This window comes from Orycteropus afer, unplaced genomic scaffold (genome assembly GCF_000298275.1).
Source record: "Orycteropus afer afer isolate SDZICR_OR568_19922 unplaced genomic scaffold, OryAfe1.0 scaffold00338, whole genome shotgun sequence".
In the NCBI taxonomy this organism is placed as follows: Eukaryota; Metazoa; Chordata; class Mammalia; order Tubulidentata; family Orycteropodidae; genus Orycteropus; species Orycteropus afer.
This window is the reverse complement of record NW_006921925.1, coordinates 229,060-248,868: the sequence shown is the minus strand read 5'-3', so window position 1 is coordinate 248,868 and position 19,809 is coordinate 229,060. Positions and strand designations below refer to the sequence as shown.

The 19,809-nt window shown below is 37.0% G+C and overlaps 1 protein-coding gene across 1 annotated transcript in view; it reads left to right on the top strand.

The window, feature by feature from the left end:
- The window catches only part of COG6 (component of oligomeric golgi complex 6), a 268,614-nt gene that overhangs the window by 233,859 nt on the left and 14,946 nt on the right, over nt 1–19,809 (top strand). Inside the window, exon 17 of the mRNA XM_007952449.1 lies at nt 14,066–14,145. Coding sequence (XP_007950640.1) covers nt 14,066–14,145 — 80 coding nt within the window. The remainder of the gene's footprint in view (nt 1–14,065; nt 14,146–19,809) is intronic.

Sequence of the window (19,809 nt, the reverse complement as noted above, 5' to 3'; positions counted from 1 at the left end):
GGAACATGTCATGATAAAAGACAAGGTATATAGATGTAATAGTTTATATATCAAACATAATGTTGTGTACCACTGAGTAGATTCAGATCCATAGTGACTCTATAGGACAGAGTAGAACTGCCTCACAGAGTTTCTTTTTTTTACATCACTCCTCCCACACCTTCTCTGTATTTCTCATTTCCATTGGTACTTCTCTCCAAACCCTTCCTGCCTCCTGAACTTTGTCTTTGGGCAGATGCTACCCTTTTGATCTAGAATAATTGTTCTAAAGAGTGTCTGCCTTCCTAGAGTTATTGTTCACCTTGTATACCTGTCTACTTGACTGAATATTCAGCTACCAAAGTGAGTTTAGGTCTGAAGGGTGACCAAAGGCCATAGTTTTGGGAGTTTTGCCAGTCTGTATCCAACCAATAAGCCTTGTCTTTATAATTTTGAATTTTGTTCTACATTTTTCTCCCACTCTATCCAGGACCTTTTAATGTGATCCCTTTCAGAACAGTTGGCAGTGGTAGCCAGGCACCATCTAGTTCTTCTGGTCTCAGTTGTGATGGCTGAAGTTTGCATGGTCCATTAGTCCTTTTGACTAATTGTTTCCATGTGTCTTTTATTTTCTTCACTCTTTTTTGCTCTGGACAGGGAGAATCGTATAGTGCAACTATTGATGGGTGCTTGTAAGCTTTGAAGACTCCATTCCATAATCACAAAAGTGGGATGTAGAACATTATCTTTGTGGACTGTGTTGTGCCAACTGACCTTGATGTCCCCTGAGACTAGGGGTCTCCATCGGGTCTTCTAAGCTATGATCTTTACAGGAGCAGATTACCAGGTCTCACTACTGTGGAGCAACTGGTGGATTTGAACTGTCAGCTTTTGGTTAGTAGCCGAGTACTTAACCATTGTGCCACCAGATTCCTTATATCAAGCATAATAGACTATGTGAAGCAAAATCTACTAAAAATACAAAAGAAGTTTGACTTAAAAGTTCAAAAAGAATAATTGAAGGTGAATTAATTTTACATTCATTTAGAAACACTTGTTCCTTTTAAAGTTAAATATACTTTTCACCAAACAACCTAGTAATTCCACTTTAAGGTATTTAACCTCCAAAAAGGAAAACGTATGTCCATGCTAAGATCAGTATGTGAATATTTATACTAACATCATAGCCCCAAATTGTAAAATATCAAATGAACATCAACTAGAAAGTGATTAAACAAATTATAGTGTACCTATATAATAGAATACTACTTAGTAAGAAAAAGGACTTGAAACATTCATTTACAGATGAAGATCAAAAAGTACACCTTTCAGTATGGATTACATCTCAACATAAAGAAAACAAATATCCTCACAACCAGTAAGCAAGAATTACATTTCAAAATAAAGAAAACAAAAATCCTCACAACCAGTAAGCAACATCATGATAAATGAAGAAAAGTTTGAAGTTGTCAGGGATTTCATTTTATTTGGATCCACAGTCAATGCCCATGGAAGCAGCAGTGAAAAAATCAAACAACATATTGCATTGGGCAAATCTGCCGCAAAAGACCTCATTAAAGTGTTAAAGAGCAAAGATATCACTTTGAAAACTAAGGTGCATCTGACCCAAACCATGGTATTTTCAGTAGCTTCATACGCATGTGAGAACTGCACACTGAATAAGGAAGACTGCAGAAGAATTGATGCATTTGAATTGTGGTATTGGCACAGAACATTTAAAGATAACATAGGCTGTTAGAAGAATGAATAAACTGTCCTGGAAGAAACACAGTCAGAACGCACTTTTGGCCAGACTTCTTCTCTTGTACTTTGGTCATGTTTTCAGGAGAGATCAGTCCCTGCAGAAGAATATCATGCTTGGTAAAGTAGAGGGTCAGTGAAAAGGAGGAGGATCCTCAATGAGATAGATTGACGTTGTGGTTGCAACGATGGACTTAAGCACAGCAATAATTGTGAGAATGGTGCAGGACCAGGCAGTATTTTGTTCTGTTGTACATAGGGTTGTTACAAGTTGGAACCAATTCTGTGACACCTAACAACAACAACCGATATATAGAACATTATGCTAAGTGAAACAAGCCAGACACAAAAATACTGTATACTGCATGATTCTCTTTATATAATCTAGAAAAGTCAAGACAATATGGTTAGAAAACAGATCAGGATCCATGTTTGCCTAAGCATGGGGAGAGAAGACTGATTGTAAAGCAACACAAGAGAACTTTTTGGAATATTGGAAAATGCCCTTTATTTTGATTGTAATGACTATACAACTGTAAAAAATAGTCAAAACTCATCAAACTCTGCACTTAAAATTGGTGAATTTTGTTGAATGTAAATTGAACATCAATTTAAAAAATTTTAAAAACATAAACATGTAATACAAAAACGTCTCTATTCTTTTTCATTTTTTTTCATCTCTTCTGTGTTTCTTTCCTCTTCCTATTTTGTGTCAATGATTTTTTAACACTATGTTCTCCCCCCTTCCCCCGTCATTGATGAGGGAAGGAAGGAAGACTGGGCAATCTACTTCCGTAAAGATTTACTGCCTTGGAAACCCAGTGGGAGTTGCTGAGAGTTGTAATCAACTCGATGGCAGAGTGTTTGACTTTTTTTGTTTGGTCATTGATCATTTTCCCTTTTTCTTTCTTTTTTGGACTCCCTCTTATTTTGCTTTCATTCATCTAGCACAGTATTTGAAGAAATGTGTTTCTCTTCTTTCTGGCACATATCCAGCCCATAATATAAACCTACAAAATAACTACCATTATAAATTCTTATGTGCCTCATCTTAATTTGAAAAACAAGTTAATATTTGATTTTTTCTTTAAATAAAAAATAATCTTTGTGCCATTTTTTAGGTTGCCCATAGTATTTGGATATATGGGTTGTTTTGGTTACCTAGTGCCACTCTTACAGAAATATACCACAAATGGGATGGCTTTAACAAGCAGGAGCTTATTCTCTTACAATTTTGGAGGCTTTAAGTCCAAGTTCTAAATGCGAGGCTCTAGGGGCTGGGTGAAAGCCCCTCATCCTTGGGCTTCAGGTCTGCCTCCTGTTCCTGGCCCACTGAAGCTGAAGGCTTTTCTTCACTCAGACAGCTGCTGAGGCTGACAAACCCAAGGTTGACAAGTAAAAAGACACAGTCCCAATGTTACCAAACAACTCAGCAGGCCACCAATTCAAGTCCAGAAGAAGTCCCAAGATCAGCAGTGCATGGCAGGTTGTTGAACAATGGCTTGGCTACATGCAGAAGGCTAGAAACCAATCCCAAAGCTTCTCCTTATATATGGTAAGTAGACCACATCTGTAAAGCAGCTACTCAGCGGCTCAGGAGATTCCATCATGGATTTGATTACCAGTCTCATCATTGGGAATAACTGCCTCCAGCTGCCCAGCCACTCAACCAGGTCCAGCCAAGTTGACAGCAACCTTAACTACCACATGGATCAATGACCTTTCATAGTTGATAAAGTCAAAGGCCAGTCTGAATTAGAATTTTTTAAAATTTGAAGTTTAATTTGAACTTCCATGATTTATGGTATAAAATTAAATAATAAGAGGAGTCTGGAGAAAGATGGTGGTGTGAGCAATTACATGTTCCCATACTCCCTACAAAAAGAAACAAACAAATCCAAACAAATGACAAAAAAAAAGCAAGCAGAAACTGGCAGAATCCACTTTGTCAGAACTCTGCAAATCAGTGAAAGGGTTATGGGTTATAGCAACTAAATAAACACAGAGTCAAGAAAATGTGACATTTAAACAGTAAAAAGCTTTGGTTTTCTTCTTGGGTGCACCCAGCCCCCTTCACAGCTCAGCATAGCCTTCTTAACACAGTCCACACTTCCAGAGAGGGAACTGGGTCTCTGTCTCTAGATGGAACAGAAGTGACTTTATTCAGAAATTATTTTGTGTGTCTGTTGTAATCTTTCTGGGACTACCTAAGGACTGAAGCAAGGTGCTCATCTCTATTTGGCCTGTCTCAGAGCTCTCCTAAGGCTGTGAGGTAGGGGGTAAGGCTAGAACTGGTTTTAACTGGGGGTAAAGAGTGCAATGAAGGAATAAATTAGGTGCCTAAACAGTGTGAAGAGAGGTTTGAGAGAGAGTTCCTTTTGGAAATTCAGACTTTCAAATGCATTATGTATTTAGGGAGATTGAGAAGGCTGTACACATACCCAGAACAAGACACATGCTCAGAAATTACCTTAGGAGACCTTAGGCCTTCATGTTGGACTGATCCCTAGACTTTGTGAAAGCCTTGCCAAGTGTTGAAAGAGGGTCCCGGCACAGAGCCAATTTGAAAACACCAGGAGAGGTTTGAATTTTTTGTTTTTGGTTTGTTTTATCCTAACATTCTAGGAAATCTCTGTCAAAACATTAGCTAAATAAACACAGGCTAAGAAACAGAGACTTCAGTGTCCACACACATCCAGAAGAAAGTCTTGGTAAAAAATAGAGAAAGTTACTAAAGAAGTGATGACTGCAACCTTTAACAATTTAAAGGGGGTGGGGGAAACAAACCATGGGAAAAGGGAAGAATATGATTTGGGAGTACCTGTGTTACAGTAATCTAATGTCCCAACATCAACAACAACAACAAAATTGTAAGGCATAGAAACAGAAAAGGATGACTATTATAGGTTAAATTATGTACCCCAAAGAAATGTGAAAGCCATAAATACACTTGTTCCTGTAAATATGACCTAGTTTGGAAATAGGAGTTTTCTTTTGTTGTGTTAATGAAGTCATAGTGAAGTAATGTGGGTCCTAAATCTAATCACTTCTGAGTGACCTCTTAAAAAACAGAAGAGTTAGACACAGACACATACACACACAGAGGGAAGACAGACACCATGTGAGGACCTGTCTACCAGCAAAAGAATGCTGACAGATACTAGAAACAATGGCAGACCTACAGAATCAATCAGCATAGCAGAGATGCTAATTTATACTTTCACAGCTTCCAGAACTGTGACAAAATAAATTTTTGTTCATCAAAGCCACTCAATTGTTTTTTTTTTTTTTTTTTTTACAACAACAACATTAGGTAACTAAGACAATTTGAATGGCCCATTCAAATAAACAAAATAAAGTGATAGAAACTATCTCTGTAGAAGCCCAGATAATGGACTTACTAGACAAGGATTTTAAAACAACAATGTTAAATATATACAGAGAACTAAAGGAGAACAGATAAAAAACTATTAGATACCATAAAAATGACACAGGAACCAAATGACAATTTCACTGAAGAGGTAGAAATTTTAAGAAGGAACCAAATAAATATTGCAGCTGCAAAGTACAATAACTGAAAGATAAATTCATTGGGGTAGTTCATTAGTAGATTTGCGCTTGCATAAAAGAAAACTTGAAAACAGGCAATTTAAACTTGAAAACAGGCAATTTAAATTATCAAGTCTGAGAAGTAAAGGAAAAAGAAGAAAAATGATCAGAATAAGATACCTGTGGGGCACCAATGAGGAACCAACATACACATTATATGAGTCCTAGAAGGAGAGAGAGAGAGAAAGAATGTTTGAAGAAATAATTGCTAAAAATTTCTCAAATTTGATAGTCATCATGAATCTACACATCCCAGAAGCTCAATAACCTCCAAGTAGAGTAAATCCAAAGATATCCACACCAAGACACATTATAATCAAATTCTCAAAAATGAAAGAGAACCATGAAGAAAGAAAGAAGTGAATTATCCCATACAAGGGATCCTCAGTATTATAAATTTTTCCTCAGAAACGGTGTTGGCCTAGAGGCAGTAAGATGACAGATTTAAAGTGTAGAAAGAAAAGGATTGTCAACCAAATATTCTGTATCCAACAAAATTGTCCATCAAAAATGAGGGTAAAATGAAGAAAAGTTTCAGATAAACTAAAACAGGGAGTTCATTACCATGAACTATAAATGCTAAGCAGGCTCTTCAGATTGAAATAATCTGTATATAGATATATATGTAACCTGTAGATATATGTGTAACCCAACCCACTGCCATCAAGTCAATTCTGACTCAGCTACTCTGTAGGACTGTTCCAAACTATCAATCTTTTGTTTTTTTAAAATTTTCTTGTGATTTGGGTGAAATTTTACAAAGTAGATTTCTTTTACTTTCAGGAGTTCATACACATTTTGTTTTGTGACACTGGTTACATTCCCCACTGTGCAGCATCTCATCTTCCACTTCTTTCCTGTAGTTACCCTTTCCCTGTGTCCTTCTTGCCTAAGCATTCCTGCCTCCCTGCCTTTCTCCCTGTGCTGCCCTTCTGAACTCCCCTGGTTGATTGGTCTAAAGAGTACATCTCCCTGGTGTAGGTGTTCAGCTTATAGGCCTGTCTGAAAGTTAAGTGACGTGAGTGAGTTCAATTCCAGACCTTAAAGGGTGATTCAGGGCCATGGTCTTGGGGTTTTACCAGTCTCTATCACAGTAAGCTTGGTCTTTTTATGATTTTGAGTTTTGTTCTACATTTTCTCTCACTCTACATAGGCTCTCCAAGTATGATCCCTTTATAAATGGTTGGCATCGGTAACCAGATACTATCTATTTCTTCTAGTCTCAAGGTCATATAGATTGACATTCTTGTAGTTTATTAGTTCTTTGGACTAACTGTTCCATGCGTCTTTATTTTCTTCACTCTTCTTTACTCTGGACCTGGAGAGGCCAATAGTTGCCACTTAGATGATCATTCACAAGCTTTTAAGACTCTAGTCGCTACTCACAAAAGTAAGATGTAGAACAATATTTTTGCATATCATGTTGGGCCAGTTGAGCTGGATGTCCCCACAACCATGGTCTAGCCTGCAGGCCTAGCAACCCACTCCCTCGAGGTGCTTATTTGTGGCTAACAAGTTATCCTAACTTTGCTTCCTGTTATGTTTAAACTGCATATGCATGTTTTTATTCCACATATCATCTGCCAAACTTATGTATGTATGCTGTTGTTAAGGTGGTGTTGAGTTGATGCCAACTCATAGTGACCCTATATACAACAGAACAAAACATTCCCTGATAGTGTACCATCCTCACAGTCCTTGTTAAACTTGAGACCATGTTTGCAACCACTGTGTCAATCCATCTTCTTGAGAGTCTTCCCCCTTTTCGCTGATTCTCTACTTTACCAAACATGAATCTGTTCTTCGCCAGGGAATGGTCCCTTCTGAGGAAATGACAAAAGCAGGTGAGATGAAATCCAGCAGTTCTCACTTCCAATAAGCAGTCTGGCTACACTTCTTCCTGGACAGATTTGTTCGTTCTTCTGGCAGTCCATGGTTTTCAGTATTCTTCACCAATATTGTAATTCAAAGGCATCAACTCTTCTTTGGACTTCCTTAATCATTGTCCGGCTTTCACATGCATATGAGGCAATTGAAAATACTGTGACTTGGGTTATAGTACCTTAGTCCTCAAAGTGAGATCTTGCTACTTAACACTTTAAAGAGGTCTTTTGCAGCAGATTTACCCAGTATTATGATGTTGTTCTTACATGCGGTCAAGTCAGACCCGACTCATAGAGACCCTTCCTTGGGTTTCCGAGGTGATATCACTACGGAAGTAGATGGCCCAACCTTCCTTCCGAGGAGTGGCTGTTGGGTTTGAACCACCAACCTTCTGGTTAGCAGTAAGTGCCTCAGGCACTCTGCTACCAGAGCTCCTACCCAATATGATATGACATCTGATTCCTTGACTGCTGCATCCATGAGGGTTGATTGTGGATCCAAGTAAAATGAAATCCCTGAGAACTTCAATCTTTTCTCCATTTATTGTGATGTTGCTTATAGGTCCAGTTGTGAGGATTTTTGTGTTCTTCATGTTGAGGTGTAATCCATACTGAAAACTGTAGTCTTTGATCTTCATCAGTAAGTGCTTTAAATTCATCTTCATTTTCAGCAAGCATGGTTGTGTCATATGCATATCACAGGTTGTTAATGAGTCTCCCTTCAATCCTGATGCCGTGTTGTCCTTTATACAGTTCATCTTGAATTATTTGCTCAGCATACAGATGGAATAAACATGGTGAAAGGATACAACCCTGATGCACTCCTTTCCTGATTTTAAACCATGCAGTATCCCCTTGTTCTATTTGAATGAGAGCCTCCTGGTCTCTGTAGTTTGTTTCTCATGAACACAATTATGTGTTCTGGAATTCCCATTATTCTCAATGTTATCCATAATTTGTTATGATCCACACAGTCGAATGCCTTTGCATAGTCAATAAAACACAGGTAAACATCTTTCTAGTATTCTTTGTTTTCAGCCAAGATCCATCTGATAATTAACAACGATATCCCTCATTCCGTGTCCTCTTTTAAATTTCTGAAAGTTCCCTGTCAGTATATTGCTGCAACCATATTTAAATTATCTTTAGCAAAATTTTACTTGCATGTGCTATTAATGATATTATTCAGTAATTTCCACATTCTGTTGGGTCACCCTTCTTTGGAATGGGCACAATTATGAATCTCTTCCAGTCAGTTGGCCTGGTAGCTGTCTTCTAAATTTCTTGGCATAAACAAGTAAATGCCTGTAGCACTGAATCTGTTTGTTGAAAACATCTCAGTGGGTATTCCATCAATTCCTGGAGCCTTGTTTTTTACCAGTTCCTTCAGTTCAGCTTAGACAACTTCTTCCATTACCATTGGTCCTTGAGCATGTGCTACCTCCTGTAGTGGTTCAATAACAATTCTTTTTGGTAGAGTGACTCTTTGTATTCCTTCCTTCTTCTTTTGACATTTCCTGCATTGTTCAGTATTTTGCCCATAAAATTCTTCAGTATGACAACTCAAGGCTTGAATTTTTTCTTCAATTCTTTCAGCTTGAGAAATGCCAAAGAGTGTTCTTCCTTTTCTAACTACAGATCTTTGTAAATTTCATAATACTTTACTTTGTCTTCTCAAGCTTCCTTTTGAAATCTTTTGCTCAATTCTTTCATCTTTTCCCTTCTTCCATTTGCTTTAGCTGCTTTCCATTCAAGAGCAAATTTTAGAGTCTCTTCTGACATCCACTTTGGTCTTTTCTTCCTTTCCTGTCTTTTTAATGATCATTTCCTTTAATCTTGTATGATATTTTTCATGTCATCTAACAACTCCTCTGTTTTTGGTCATTGTTGTTCAATACTTCAAATCCATTCTTCAGATGATCTCTAAATTCAGGTGGGATGTATTTTGGCTCTCATGGACTTGTTTTAGTTTTATTCAGTTTCCACTTGAACGTGCATATGAGCAATTGATGGGCTGTTACACCAGCCCTTGGCCTTATTTTGACTTTCCCATCACCTCTTTCCACAAACATAGTCGATTTGATTCCTGTATATTCCATTTGGAGGGGTCCATGTGCATAGCCACAATTTATGTTGCTGATAAAAGGTATTTGCAATGAATAAATCATTGGTCTTGCAAAATTCTATCATGTGATCTATGGTGTCATTTCTGTCACCAAAGCTATATTTTCCAACTGCTGATGATTCTTCTTTGTTTCCAACTTCTACAGTCCAATCACCAGTAATAATCAGTACATCTTGAGTGCATGTTGGTCAATTTCAGACCGCAAAAGTTGATAAAACCCTTCAATTTCTTCATCTTTAGCTTTAGTGGTTGGTGTGTAAATTGAATAATAGTAGTTAATAGTATTAACTGTTTTTCCTTGTATGCATGTAGATACTATCCTATCACTGACAGCATTGTACTTCACCATTGTCTTTATGATAATGGATGTGACTTCAGTTTGTCTTTCTGGGCATAGTAGACCATATGATTATCTGATTTAAAATGGCCAAAACCAGTCCATTTCCGCTTATGACAATGGATGTGACTTCAGTTTGTCTTTCTGGGCATAGTAGACCATATGATTATCTGATTTAAAATGGCCAAAACCAGTCCATTTCAGCTTACTAATGCCTAGGACATCAATCTTTATATGTTCCATTTCATTTTTGACAACTTCCAATTTTCCTAGATTCATACTTTGTACATTCCACATTCCTATTATTAATGGATGTTTACAGCTGTTTCTTCCCATTTTAAGTCATGTCCTTTCAGCATATGGAGGTCCATAAGCCTTATTCCATCCATGTCATTAAGGTTGGCTCTACTTTGAAGGAGCTCTGGTAGTGTAGTGCCTAAAGCACTTGACTGCTAACCAGAAGGCTGGTGGTTCAAACCCACCAGCCTCTCCTCAGAAGGAAGGTTGGGCAATCTACTTCTGTAGTGATACTGCCTCAGAAACCCAAGGAGTTGTCTCTATGAGTCGGGTCCTACTCGATGGCACATAACAACAACAACTACTGCTTTGAGGAGGCAGCTCTTTCCTAGTCATATTTTGAGTAACTTCCAACCTGATGGTCTCATCTTCTGGCACTGTTTTGGTCCTCTACTGCTGCTCTAAGGGAAAACACCACAAATAGGATGTCTTGAACAAATAGGGATTTATTATCTTACAGTTTAAGAGGCTAGAAGTCTGACTTCAAAGTACCATCTGTAGGGGCTAGGTGAAAGCCCCTCGACCTTGGGCTTCAGCTCTGCCTTTTGCTCCTGCCCCACTAATGCTGGAGGCTTCTGTTAACTCAGGCAGCTGCTGGTTGCTGAGGCTGACAAACCCAAAGTTGGAAAGTGAGATGGCACAGTCCCAAAATCATTCAAGCAATGTTGAAAACCACTATTTCAAGTCCAGAAACAGTCTTAAGATTGGCAGACAACATCACACGCTGCTGAATGAATACTTGGCTACACACAGAGTCCAGGTGTGCCAAAAAATCTCTAAAACCTTTCTCAAAGCTGTCTTCTTACATGCCAGAAGCAAACTACATCCCTAAGGCACCTACTCAGCTGCTCCAGTAGATTCCGCCATGGAGCTGATTACCAATCTCACCATGAGGAATAAGTACATCCAGCTGCCCAGCCACTCTAAACCAAGCCTAGCCAAGTTGACACACAACTTAACTTTCACAGGCACTATATCAGGTGATGTTTCAGGGCTATTCATAAAGCTTTCCAGGAATATATCAGACAGTGTTTCACTACTATTCATAAGGTTTTCACTGAGCAGGTTTTTTTTTTTTTTTTTTTTGAGAAGTGGATGACCCCTTCCTTTTTCCAAGTCCGTCTTAGTTTGTAAGCTCTGCTGAAACCTGTCCTGGTGACCCTGCTGGTATTTAAAATTCCAGTGGTGTGGCCTCTAGTCTCAATAGGAACACGCAGGCTACCTGTGTAAAACAAATGTATGTATGATCATGGGTATATTCTCGTTTGCCTATCTATACTGGTATACTTGTGTATCCATCATAGATTAATGTTTGCTCTTACTGATAATGCAGTATTGTGTGTACAATAGTATTTGCTTTTATTGTCTGTACCTCTTAAGTACCTCTCCATGTTTTCCTTTTCCTTAGTGGTATTGTGCTATCACATACTTTAATTATATTGCTTTTTCCTTTACCCATATCAAACCTGTCTTGTAATTACCCATCCGAGGGTATAAATCTTTATGAACGCAGATAGCCACATCTTTCTCCCATGGGGTAGCTGATAGGTTTGAACCACTGAACTTTTGCTTAACAGCTCAGTGCTTAACCACTGTACCACATAGTTCCTTAAAATGGCCAATAAGCACATGGAAAGATGCTCAACGTTATTAGCCATTAACTCACTGCCATAGAGTCAGATCAGACTCAAAGCAACCCCTCCTTGGGTTTCCGAGGTGGTATCACTATGGAGGTAGATTGCCCAATCTTCCTTTCGAAGAGTGGCTGGTGAGTTTGAACCACCAGCCTTCTGATTAGCAGTCAAATACCTTAGGCACTATGCCACCAGAGCTCCCTATTAGCCATTAGGGAAAAGCAAATCAGAACTATAGTGAGATACTACTTCACACCCACTATTGTTGGTAAGTGCTGCTGAGTCTGTTCCAAGTCATAGCAACCCTATGCACAACAGAATAAACCACTGCCTAGTCCTGCACTGTCCTTACAATCACTGCTGTGCTTGAGCCCATTGTTAGAGCCACTGGTAGGGTCCATCTTGTTGAGTGTCTTCCTCTTTTTCTTTGACCCTCTACTTTATAAAGCATGGCATCCTTCTCTAGGGACTAGTCTCTCTTGATAACATGACCAGAGTGCAAGAGAAGGGTACCGGGTTTCTGTTTAGGATGAAGAGAAACATTTCGAAAAGGATAGTGGCGATGGTTACACAGCATGGTGAATGTTACTCATGTCACTTAAAAATGGTTGAAATGGCAAATGTTTGTTTTGTATATTTTACCATAATTAAATTAAAAAAAAAATTCTTGAAATATAAGTAATACAATTTTTTTCCTTCTACTTCTACATGTTGGTATGATTTTGAGGTCAGAGATCATGGGAAAAAGCCCTGAGGGCACTAGAGATGGGTTTAGAAAGCAGCAGTTACAAAGTGGTTTATCCTTGTATGTCCGTAACTCCTAAAGCAACTTGGCCAACAGAGAAGGAAAGCTATACACATTTGAATGTAGTGAATGGTGAATAAAAGTTGGACAGTGAAGGGACTTCTGGTGGCACATGGCTAAAGCATTCGGCTGCTGACCAAAATGTTGGTAGTTTGAACCCACCAGCCACTCCACAGGAGAAAGCTGAGGCACTCAACTTCCGTAGATATTTACAACCATGGAAATCCTGTGGGTACTATTCTATCCTATAGGGTCACTATGAGTGGAATCCACTCAATGGCAGTGGAGGTTTTTTTTTTTTTTGGACACCAGTGGAAAAAAATTTTTTAAAAAATTTAAATAATAAATATACCGTGATAGTGCTGTGAATTAATTCACATAGATCCAAAATCTGGTGTCAGTGGTTTTACGTAATGATTTTGCTCTCTGACTTTCAAATATCTCTGCTTTTCCACAGTCTTACTACCTCTGTTGTCTAAGATGTTGCAAGAGCTATCTAATTGGTATCTTTGCATCTACCCTTAAATCCTCCATTCAATTTGCTTTGTTATATACAGATTTAGCTTTTTAAAAATTAAGTAATACTACTCTCCGACTTAACTCCAATAGTGCCCTAATACTTAATGAATGTCTGTAATCGCTATATATTCCTCTCTATCCATTCTCTTTGCCACCTCAGCACCTTCATCCTTGCTGTCCCTGTCCCTGTCCCTGTAAAAATCCACTCCCCTTAGTTAATGTCTATTTATCTCTAAAATCTCACCTCAGTGTCCTTTCCTCAGAGATGCTTTTGCTAAAACCACCAACCTAGGTCATATTCCTCTGATTTATGCTTTTATACTACCTTACTTTTTTCCTTGATACAGTATTTTGTAATTATTTATTTATATTATTATTTGTTTTCCTCAGAAGGAAGGTTGGACAATCTACTTCCATAGTGATACTGCCTCGGCAACCCAAGGAGGGGTCGCTATGAGTCAGGGCCAACTCGACAGCACATAACAAAAACAACATTATTTGTTTAATATCTCTCTCACCAGACCATAAGCTTTATGAAGCTAGGGATTATAGTTCTTTGGCTCAGCATTATATTAGTTGCCTAATAACTAAAAAGTCCGAGGCAGTATCACTACAGAAGTAGATTGCCCAGCCTTCCTTCTGAGGAGTGGCTGGTGGATTTGAACCTCTAGCCTTCTGTTTAGCAGTCACATGCCTTAGGCACTACACCACCAGAGTTCTTTATTGTGTAATAGTACCTTTCAAATGGTAGCTACTCAGTAAATAGTAGATGAATGAATGGATGCATGAACAAACACAGTGTATGCAAGGAATTCAGGTAGACTTGAAATCTGATTACTTGACTTTTTGTTAATATTACTCAGAAGTTTAATGAGGGTGATTAACATTAATGGTTTGGATTTAGAACTTGTAAAAATCAATATTGCTAATATTGACTTATTAATAAGTTGATAGTTTCTTAGAGCATTTTAGTTAGGATATCCAAGAAAACCCATTTAAGAACACAAAGAATTAATTATTTAGATTGTGTAATTTTTTCCCTAAGATTTAACTTGTATAAGAAATGTTTATTAGCAAATGTATGTACTTTATGTTTTCCATTTCTTTTTCATTAAGGTTCAATTTGATCGTTATCTGGCAGCCCCAGACAATCTATTAATGCCACAGCTGAATTTTCTTCTAAGTGCCACAGTGAAGTAAGTATTTTCGTTCCAAATAGTTGGTAAAGATTCAGGTATTTTCAAATTCCAGTAAATTTTTTAGGGTAAACTCTTTTTCAAGTATAGCAGATTCGTCATTAAAGATCTCTATATAGTTCTCAGCTTTTTTTTTTTTCTTTATGCCTTAGCACCCCTACCAGTTGCCATCGAGCCAACTCTCATTCATGGTGACCTCATGTGTGTCAGTGTAGAACTGTGCTCCACAGGGTTTTCAACAGCTATTTTTTCAGAATATCACCAGGCCTTTCTCCCGAGGTGCCTCTTGGTAGATTTGGACCTTCAGCATTTTGGTTATCAGCTGAGTGCAGTGAATCATTTGTACCACCAGGGACTCCTCAGCACCCCAAGGGATGCAGCGCATCCCCATCAGTGGCAGTTGTTGGGTATAGCAGTGGCTCCTGAATGCAGGTTCTTAACTACCCTCTTATCCCTGCCTTCTCCTATTTTAGAAAATTATTAACATAGATGCTTTAAAAATCTGACTTGGTCCTTACCCATATTTGTGTCTTGGCTGTGTATAGCTTCATAATGTTTAATCAGGAAAAGATTTTTGTAAATCATTATGAATGTAATTAGAACTGTATAGCTATAACACCAAATTGTTTAGTATTAACAAACATGTCACAGGTATAATGATATTTCATACAAGAAAGAAGATCAGTAAGATTGTGTACAATGTGGAAGAAATACTTCATGAACTATTTTGGACCTAAGCAGTTTCTGTAGATATATTGAACAATTATTCATTATGATGTATTTATCAGGGGTGTGTTCAGGACAAAAGATTAAATATTAGTATATTAGAATTAGAAGAAACTGAAACATTGTATAGTGTGACTTCATTGATTTTAAAAGAATACTGACCGACAAATTAAAACTGTTGAAAAGTAGATTATGCATCGTTACCTGTAATTTCTTTTTTTCAGTTCAACCAGCTTTTTATAAAGTGCTTTCTTTATACTAAATAAGTCCTGCAGGTTAAGGTTTAAAAGATGCTTACCTGTCTTCATGGAGTTTGTAGTCTGGTTGAGACAAAATAAAACCTGTAAACAAGTATTTGTCATAGTAGTGCAGTAAGGAAAGAACTGTCAAATTTGAAGAAAAGTCTTTAAATATCTAAAAGGAGATTGCTTTTCAGAAGTGGTACACTTATTTTCTGTTTTTCGATATAAACAATAGAGCAAGGCGGCAGCATTTGGCTTAACGTGCTAAAGAATTTGATAATTTAGAATTAGCTGGAAATGTATCCATTTTACAAATTAAATCTCTCTCTCTCAGAGATAGTTGAGAAATTCCCAGATTAGGGGAGTGGGTAGAGTAAATAACTCCTTGAGTTTCTTTTTTAACTTTTATATTCTATTGTTCTAAAAGATACCATACTAGTAACAGTCTTATTTTTTTCTCAAGACCATATTCTAAGGACCTGAGAGATCATAAGAGAAACTCAGTCAGCCATGGCTCAAAAGTTTGGGTGTGTTTCTTAAACTATTTAATTTTTAAATCAAATGCCTGCAAAAAAATTTTTTATTGTTATTTTTAAGCTATATCTTTCAGTGCTTAGTATTTGAGTGTTCAGTTGTTTGAAGCCTCCTTAAGTACTAAACATACCATCTTTTTATAATATAGTTTTTGAAGGGAATTTTCAATGTGTTTTAAAAGATAACAGGGAGCCCAAATTCCATAAAAGAAAAAAAAAACAGATTTGACTACATAAAACTTAATTTTTTTACAGAAAAAGACAATACAAGCAAGGTTAAAATGTAAGCAGCAATGTGGAGAAACATTTGCAAAATGTGTAACAGACAAATTATTCTTATTATCCTTAACATATATTTTTTAAAAATCCTACAAATCAATTAAGAAACAGTAGAAAGTTTCTTTGTTGGTTACCAGGGGAGGGGAGGGCAGGGAACACTGCAAAAAATGAAAAATAAAATAAATCATAATAGAAAATAGATACTGTATGTTTGGCCAATTCATAGAAGAAATGCAATGGCAAGTAAATATATGAAAAATAATAAGTATTAGAGAAACGCAGATTAAAGCAATGAGAACTTTTGCCTGTCAAATTATTGAAGATGAAAAAAAATTGATTAATAATGAAAGTCTGGGAAAACAAGCGTTTTCATACTTTGTTGGTAGGAGTATGCTGTTTTTAGAGGGTACTTTGGCAATATTTATCAAAATTTTAAGTATGCATCCTTAGATTTAAATACTTCTAGCTTTTCTTTTTCCTTTTTCTTAGTAAAAGTTCAATTAAAGTTGTTGAATAGCAGTGAGGTAGAATATTTTAGCTGGCCTTATTTGAGGACTTTGAGTAGTTCCCAGGTTTTCTAACCCTTACATGATATTTTAAATGAAATCTTTATCTTCTGTTACTGAAAAGAATATTTTACTTCTCATTTACTTTGATTGCCCTATTAACAGTAACAATCTAAATATTTTATTTTTGAAAAAGTCAAATTAACATAGTTTTTGATACATTATTTAAAAATCTAAAATTTTGAATTAGTTTTTGGTTTTATGTGTTTAATATCTTGTTAACAAGTAATTCTTACTAATTATAATAGTATTTAAAAATAGAGTTATGCATACACATTATGTAACTTAGTAGCAGTGCAACTGAGAATTAAAAATTGATGGTAGTTTTTAGCTACCTTCAGGTTGGCTTTTGACTCATAGCTATCCCATGCAAAATGAGATTGGATGATTGTGATTCAGTTTTAATTGTCTGATTTTTCAGAAGTCTATCTGCAGGCCTTTTATCCTAGTCTGTCATAGTCTGGAGGCTCTGCTGATACTTGTTCAGCATCATAGCCTCCACTGACAGATGGTTGTTGGCTGTGCATGAGGTGTCTTGGCTGGAAATTGAACTTGGGTGTCCCAAATAGATGGTGAGAATTCTACCATTCAACCATGAATGCCAGAAATGGATTATCCTGTAAAATTTTAATTTCCATTGTTTCATTCAGAAAATGTCTAAAATGTTATTTGCAAAGCATTCTAAAATTAAATGCTACCTGTGATTTCTTTTTCAGTTTTTTATTAGAGGAACCAAACTTATGGCATCAATTAAGCTGCTTAATTTAAAAATTAGGGTTTATAAATACAGGGAATTTTATACACTTAGGATCCAGCATTAAAATAGTTCTTCAAATTACACTTTATTCCCTGGTTTTGTTTCTTTTTTTTCTTTTTGGTGATCAGTGGCATTTTTGTATTTTCAAGATTAATTTTTATATTTATTTGTTACTGTTTAGGCATAGTATATATTTGATGTTATTTATAAAATATTTAAAACAGCAGATGATAACTTTCATTCAATTAAATGTTGAACTTTTTAAAATAATTCATTGTGTGTATGTGTCTGATTCCTTAATCAGTTAATTTATTGTTTATTTAAAATTATGATTTGGGTGAAAGTTTACAGAGCAAGTTCATTTTCCATCTGATAGTTTACACGTTTTGTTTTATGACATTGCTTGCAGTCACTACAGTGTTAACAGTCCTGTCTCCATTCCCTCTTCTCTGGTTACCTTTTCCCTACGTCCTTCTTTCCTATGAATTCCTGCCCTTTGAACTATCTCCTTGTGCAAATACTGCTCTTCTAGTCTCCCATGGTTGATAATAGTAATTCAGTTTTGACAGGGAAATAATTTTACATCTTTATGTCCCTAATTTCTATCTTTCACCTATATATTATTTAATATACCAGTTGTTTCTTGGAAATAAGTGTTGGAAATGTATTCTTTTCCTTCAGAGCAACTCTGAGCTTCGTGTTTTATTGACTAACTGGTTACTCTTTTGTTGTTATGTGTCATCAGGTTGGTTCTGAGTCATAGCCACCCTATGTACAACAGAACAAAACACTGCTCAGTTGTGTACGATACTCAAAATCATTGCTATATTTGAGCCCATTGTTGCAGGCACTGTGTCAATCCATCTCATTGAGGGCCTTCCTCTTTTTCACTGATCATCTGCTTTACCAGGCTTGATGTCTTTCTCTAGTGACAGGACCCTCCCGGTAACATGGCCAAAGTATGTGAGATGCTTTTAAGAAGCATTCTGTGTGTACTTCCAAGACAGATTGATGCTTCTTCTGGCAGTCCATGGTATATTCAGTATTTTTGCCAACAACATAATTTTTGCCAACAACGTAATTCAAATGTATAAATTCTTCTTTCTTCCTTGTTCATCCTGGGTACTATAGCCTTGTGGAACAGTATTGCTCTCACCAGTACAGTTTCTATGAATTGGAATCAACTTGACAGTAACCTTTTTATATTTTTTTGGTAGCCTAACTGAGGTCCGTAGGTGGTGCAAACAGTTTGGATTTGACTGCTAACCTAAAGGTAGGAGGTTTGAACACAGGCAGTGGTGCTGCAGAAGAAAAGTCCTGGCCATCTGCTCTAGTTAACACGTACAGCCAGGAAAACCCTATGGAACAGTTCTACCCTGTAACACATGGTGTCTCCATAAATCAGAATTGACTTGATGGCAACTAAGAACAAGAACCTAACCAAGTTGAAAGATAAGACTGCCATCACTCACATCTTCTATTTACCTTGGAGGTTCAGGTAGAAAGCTTAAAAAAGAAATACAGACATAATTATTGAAAATAATTTTTTAAAATTGTTATTTTTAGATGTCTGTACAAAATACAAGGCATTCAACTGATAAACAAATGAAACAAGAGTTCAGTTACTTGGCCAGATTCAAAAGGAACATGCAAGTGTTTTAATTTTCTTATATATCAGCAATATCTAACTAGAAAATGTAATGGGAAATGAAAGACCTTATAACAGCCTAAAATTGTTTCCAAGGAATAAATTCTGTAATACGTATGGAAAATTATATGAAGAAACTATAAAACTTTATTGAAAAATCTGAAAGAAGATCTGAATAGACATACCGTGTTCCTTGATGGGAAGAAACACTAGTTAACTGTGTTAATCTACAAATTCAGTGTAACTCCAGAATTCCCCTACTACCATTTCATTAAACATTTATAAAGAAGTGACTCTGATCACTTTTGAACGTGTCCATAATAACCACTCTCGTCCGTGCTAGCATCATCTGTGCCTGAATTATGACAGTAGCCTGTGAACTGTTCTGTTTTGACACTTGTGCCCTTTATTCCCCTCATTCACTATACTCTAATCTGGATGTTTCAACCCCAATGATCCCTTGTGGGTTATCTCATTTAATGTCCCACTGATAAGGTTCTTCATTGTAGAGAAGAGGACATTGCATGGAAAGGTTAAGTAATCGAACCAAGATCAAACATTAAGAAATGGAGCCTCGGGGGAGTTCCGGCAAGATGGCGGACTAGGCAGAAGGACTGCACAGACCCTCTTCAACAAAGAAAGGGGAAACCAATAAACACAGACACAGAAGATAATCTTGGACCCCTGAGCCTTGAAAGGAAGGATACAGAAGTGTACTAAACCCCAACTAGCAGAATTTGCATGAAAATTCCAAAAAAAGGAGACATACATAGCTGTGGTCTGACAGCGAACTGAGTGACCCTGACAGAACAGGCGGCTTGGAGATTCCAGAGTGGTGGTAGGACCTAAGAATTAACCTAAAAATCACCCTGCTAGCCAGGGACTGCACAGACTGTGCACGGTGGCTGGGGAA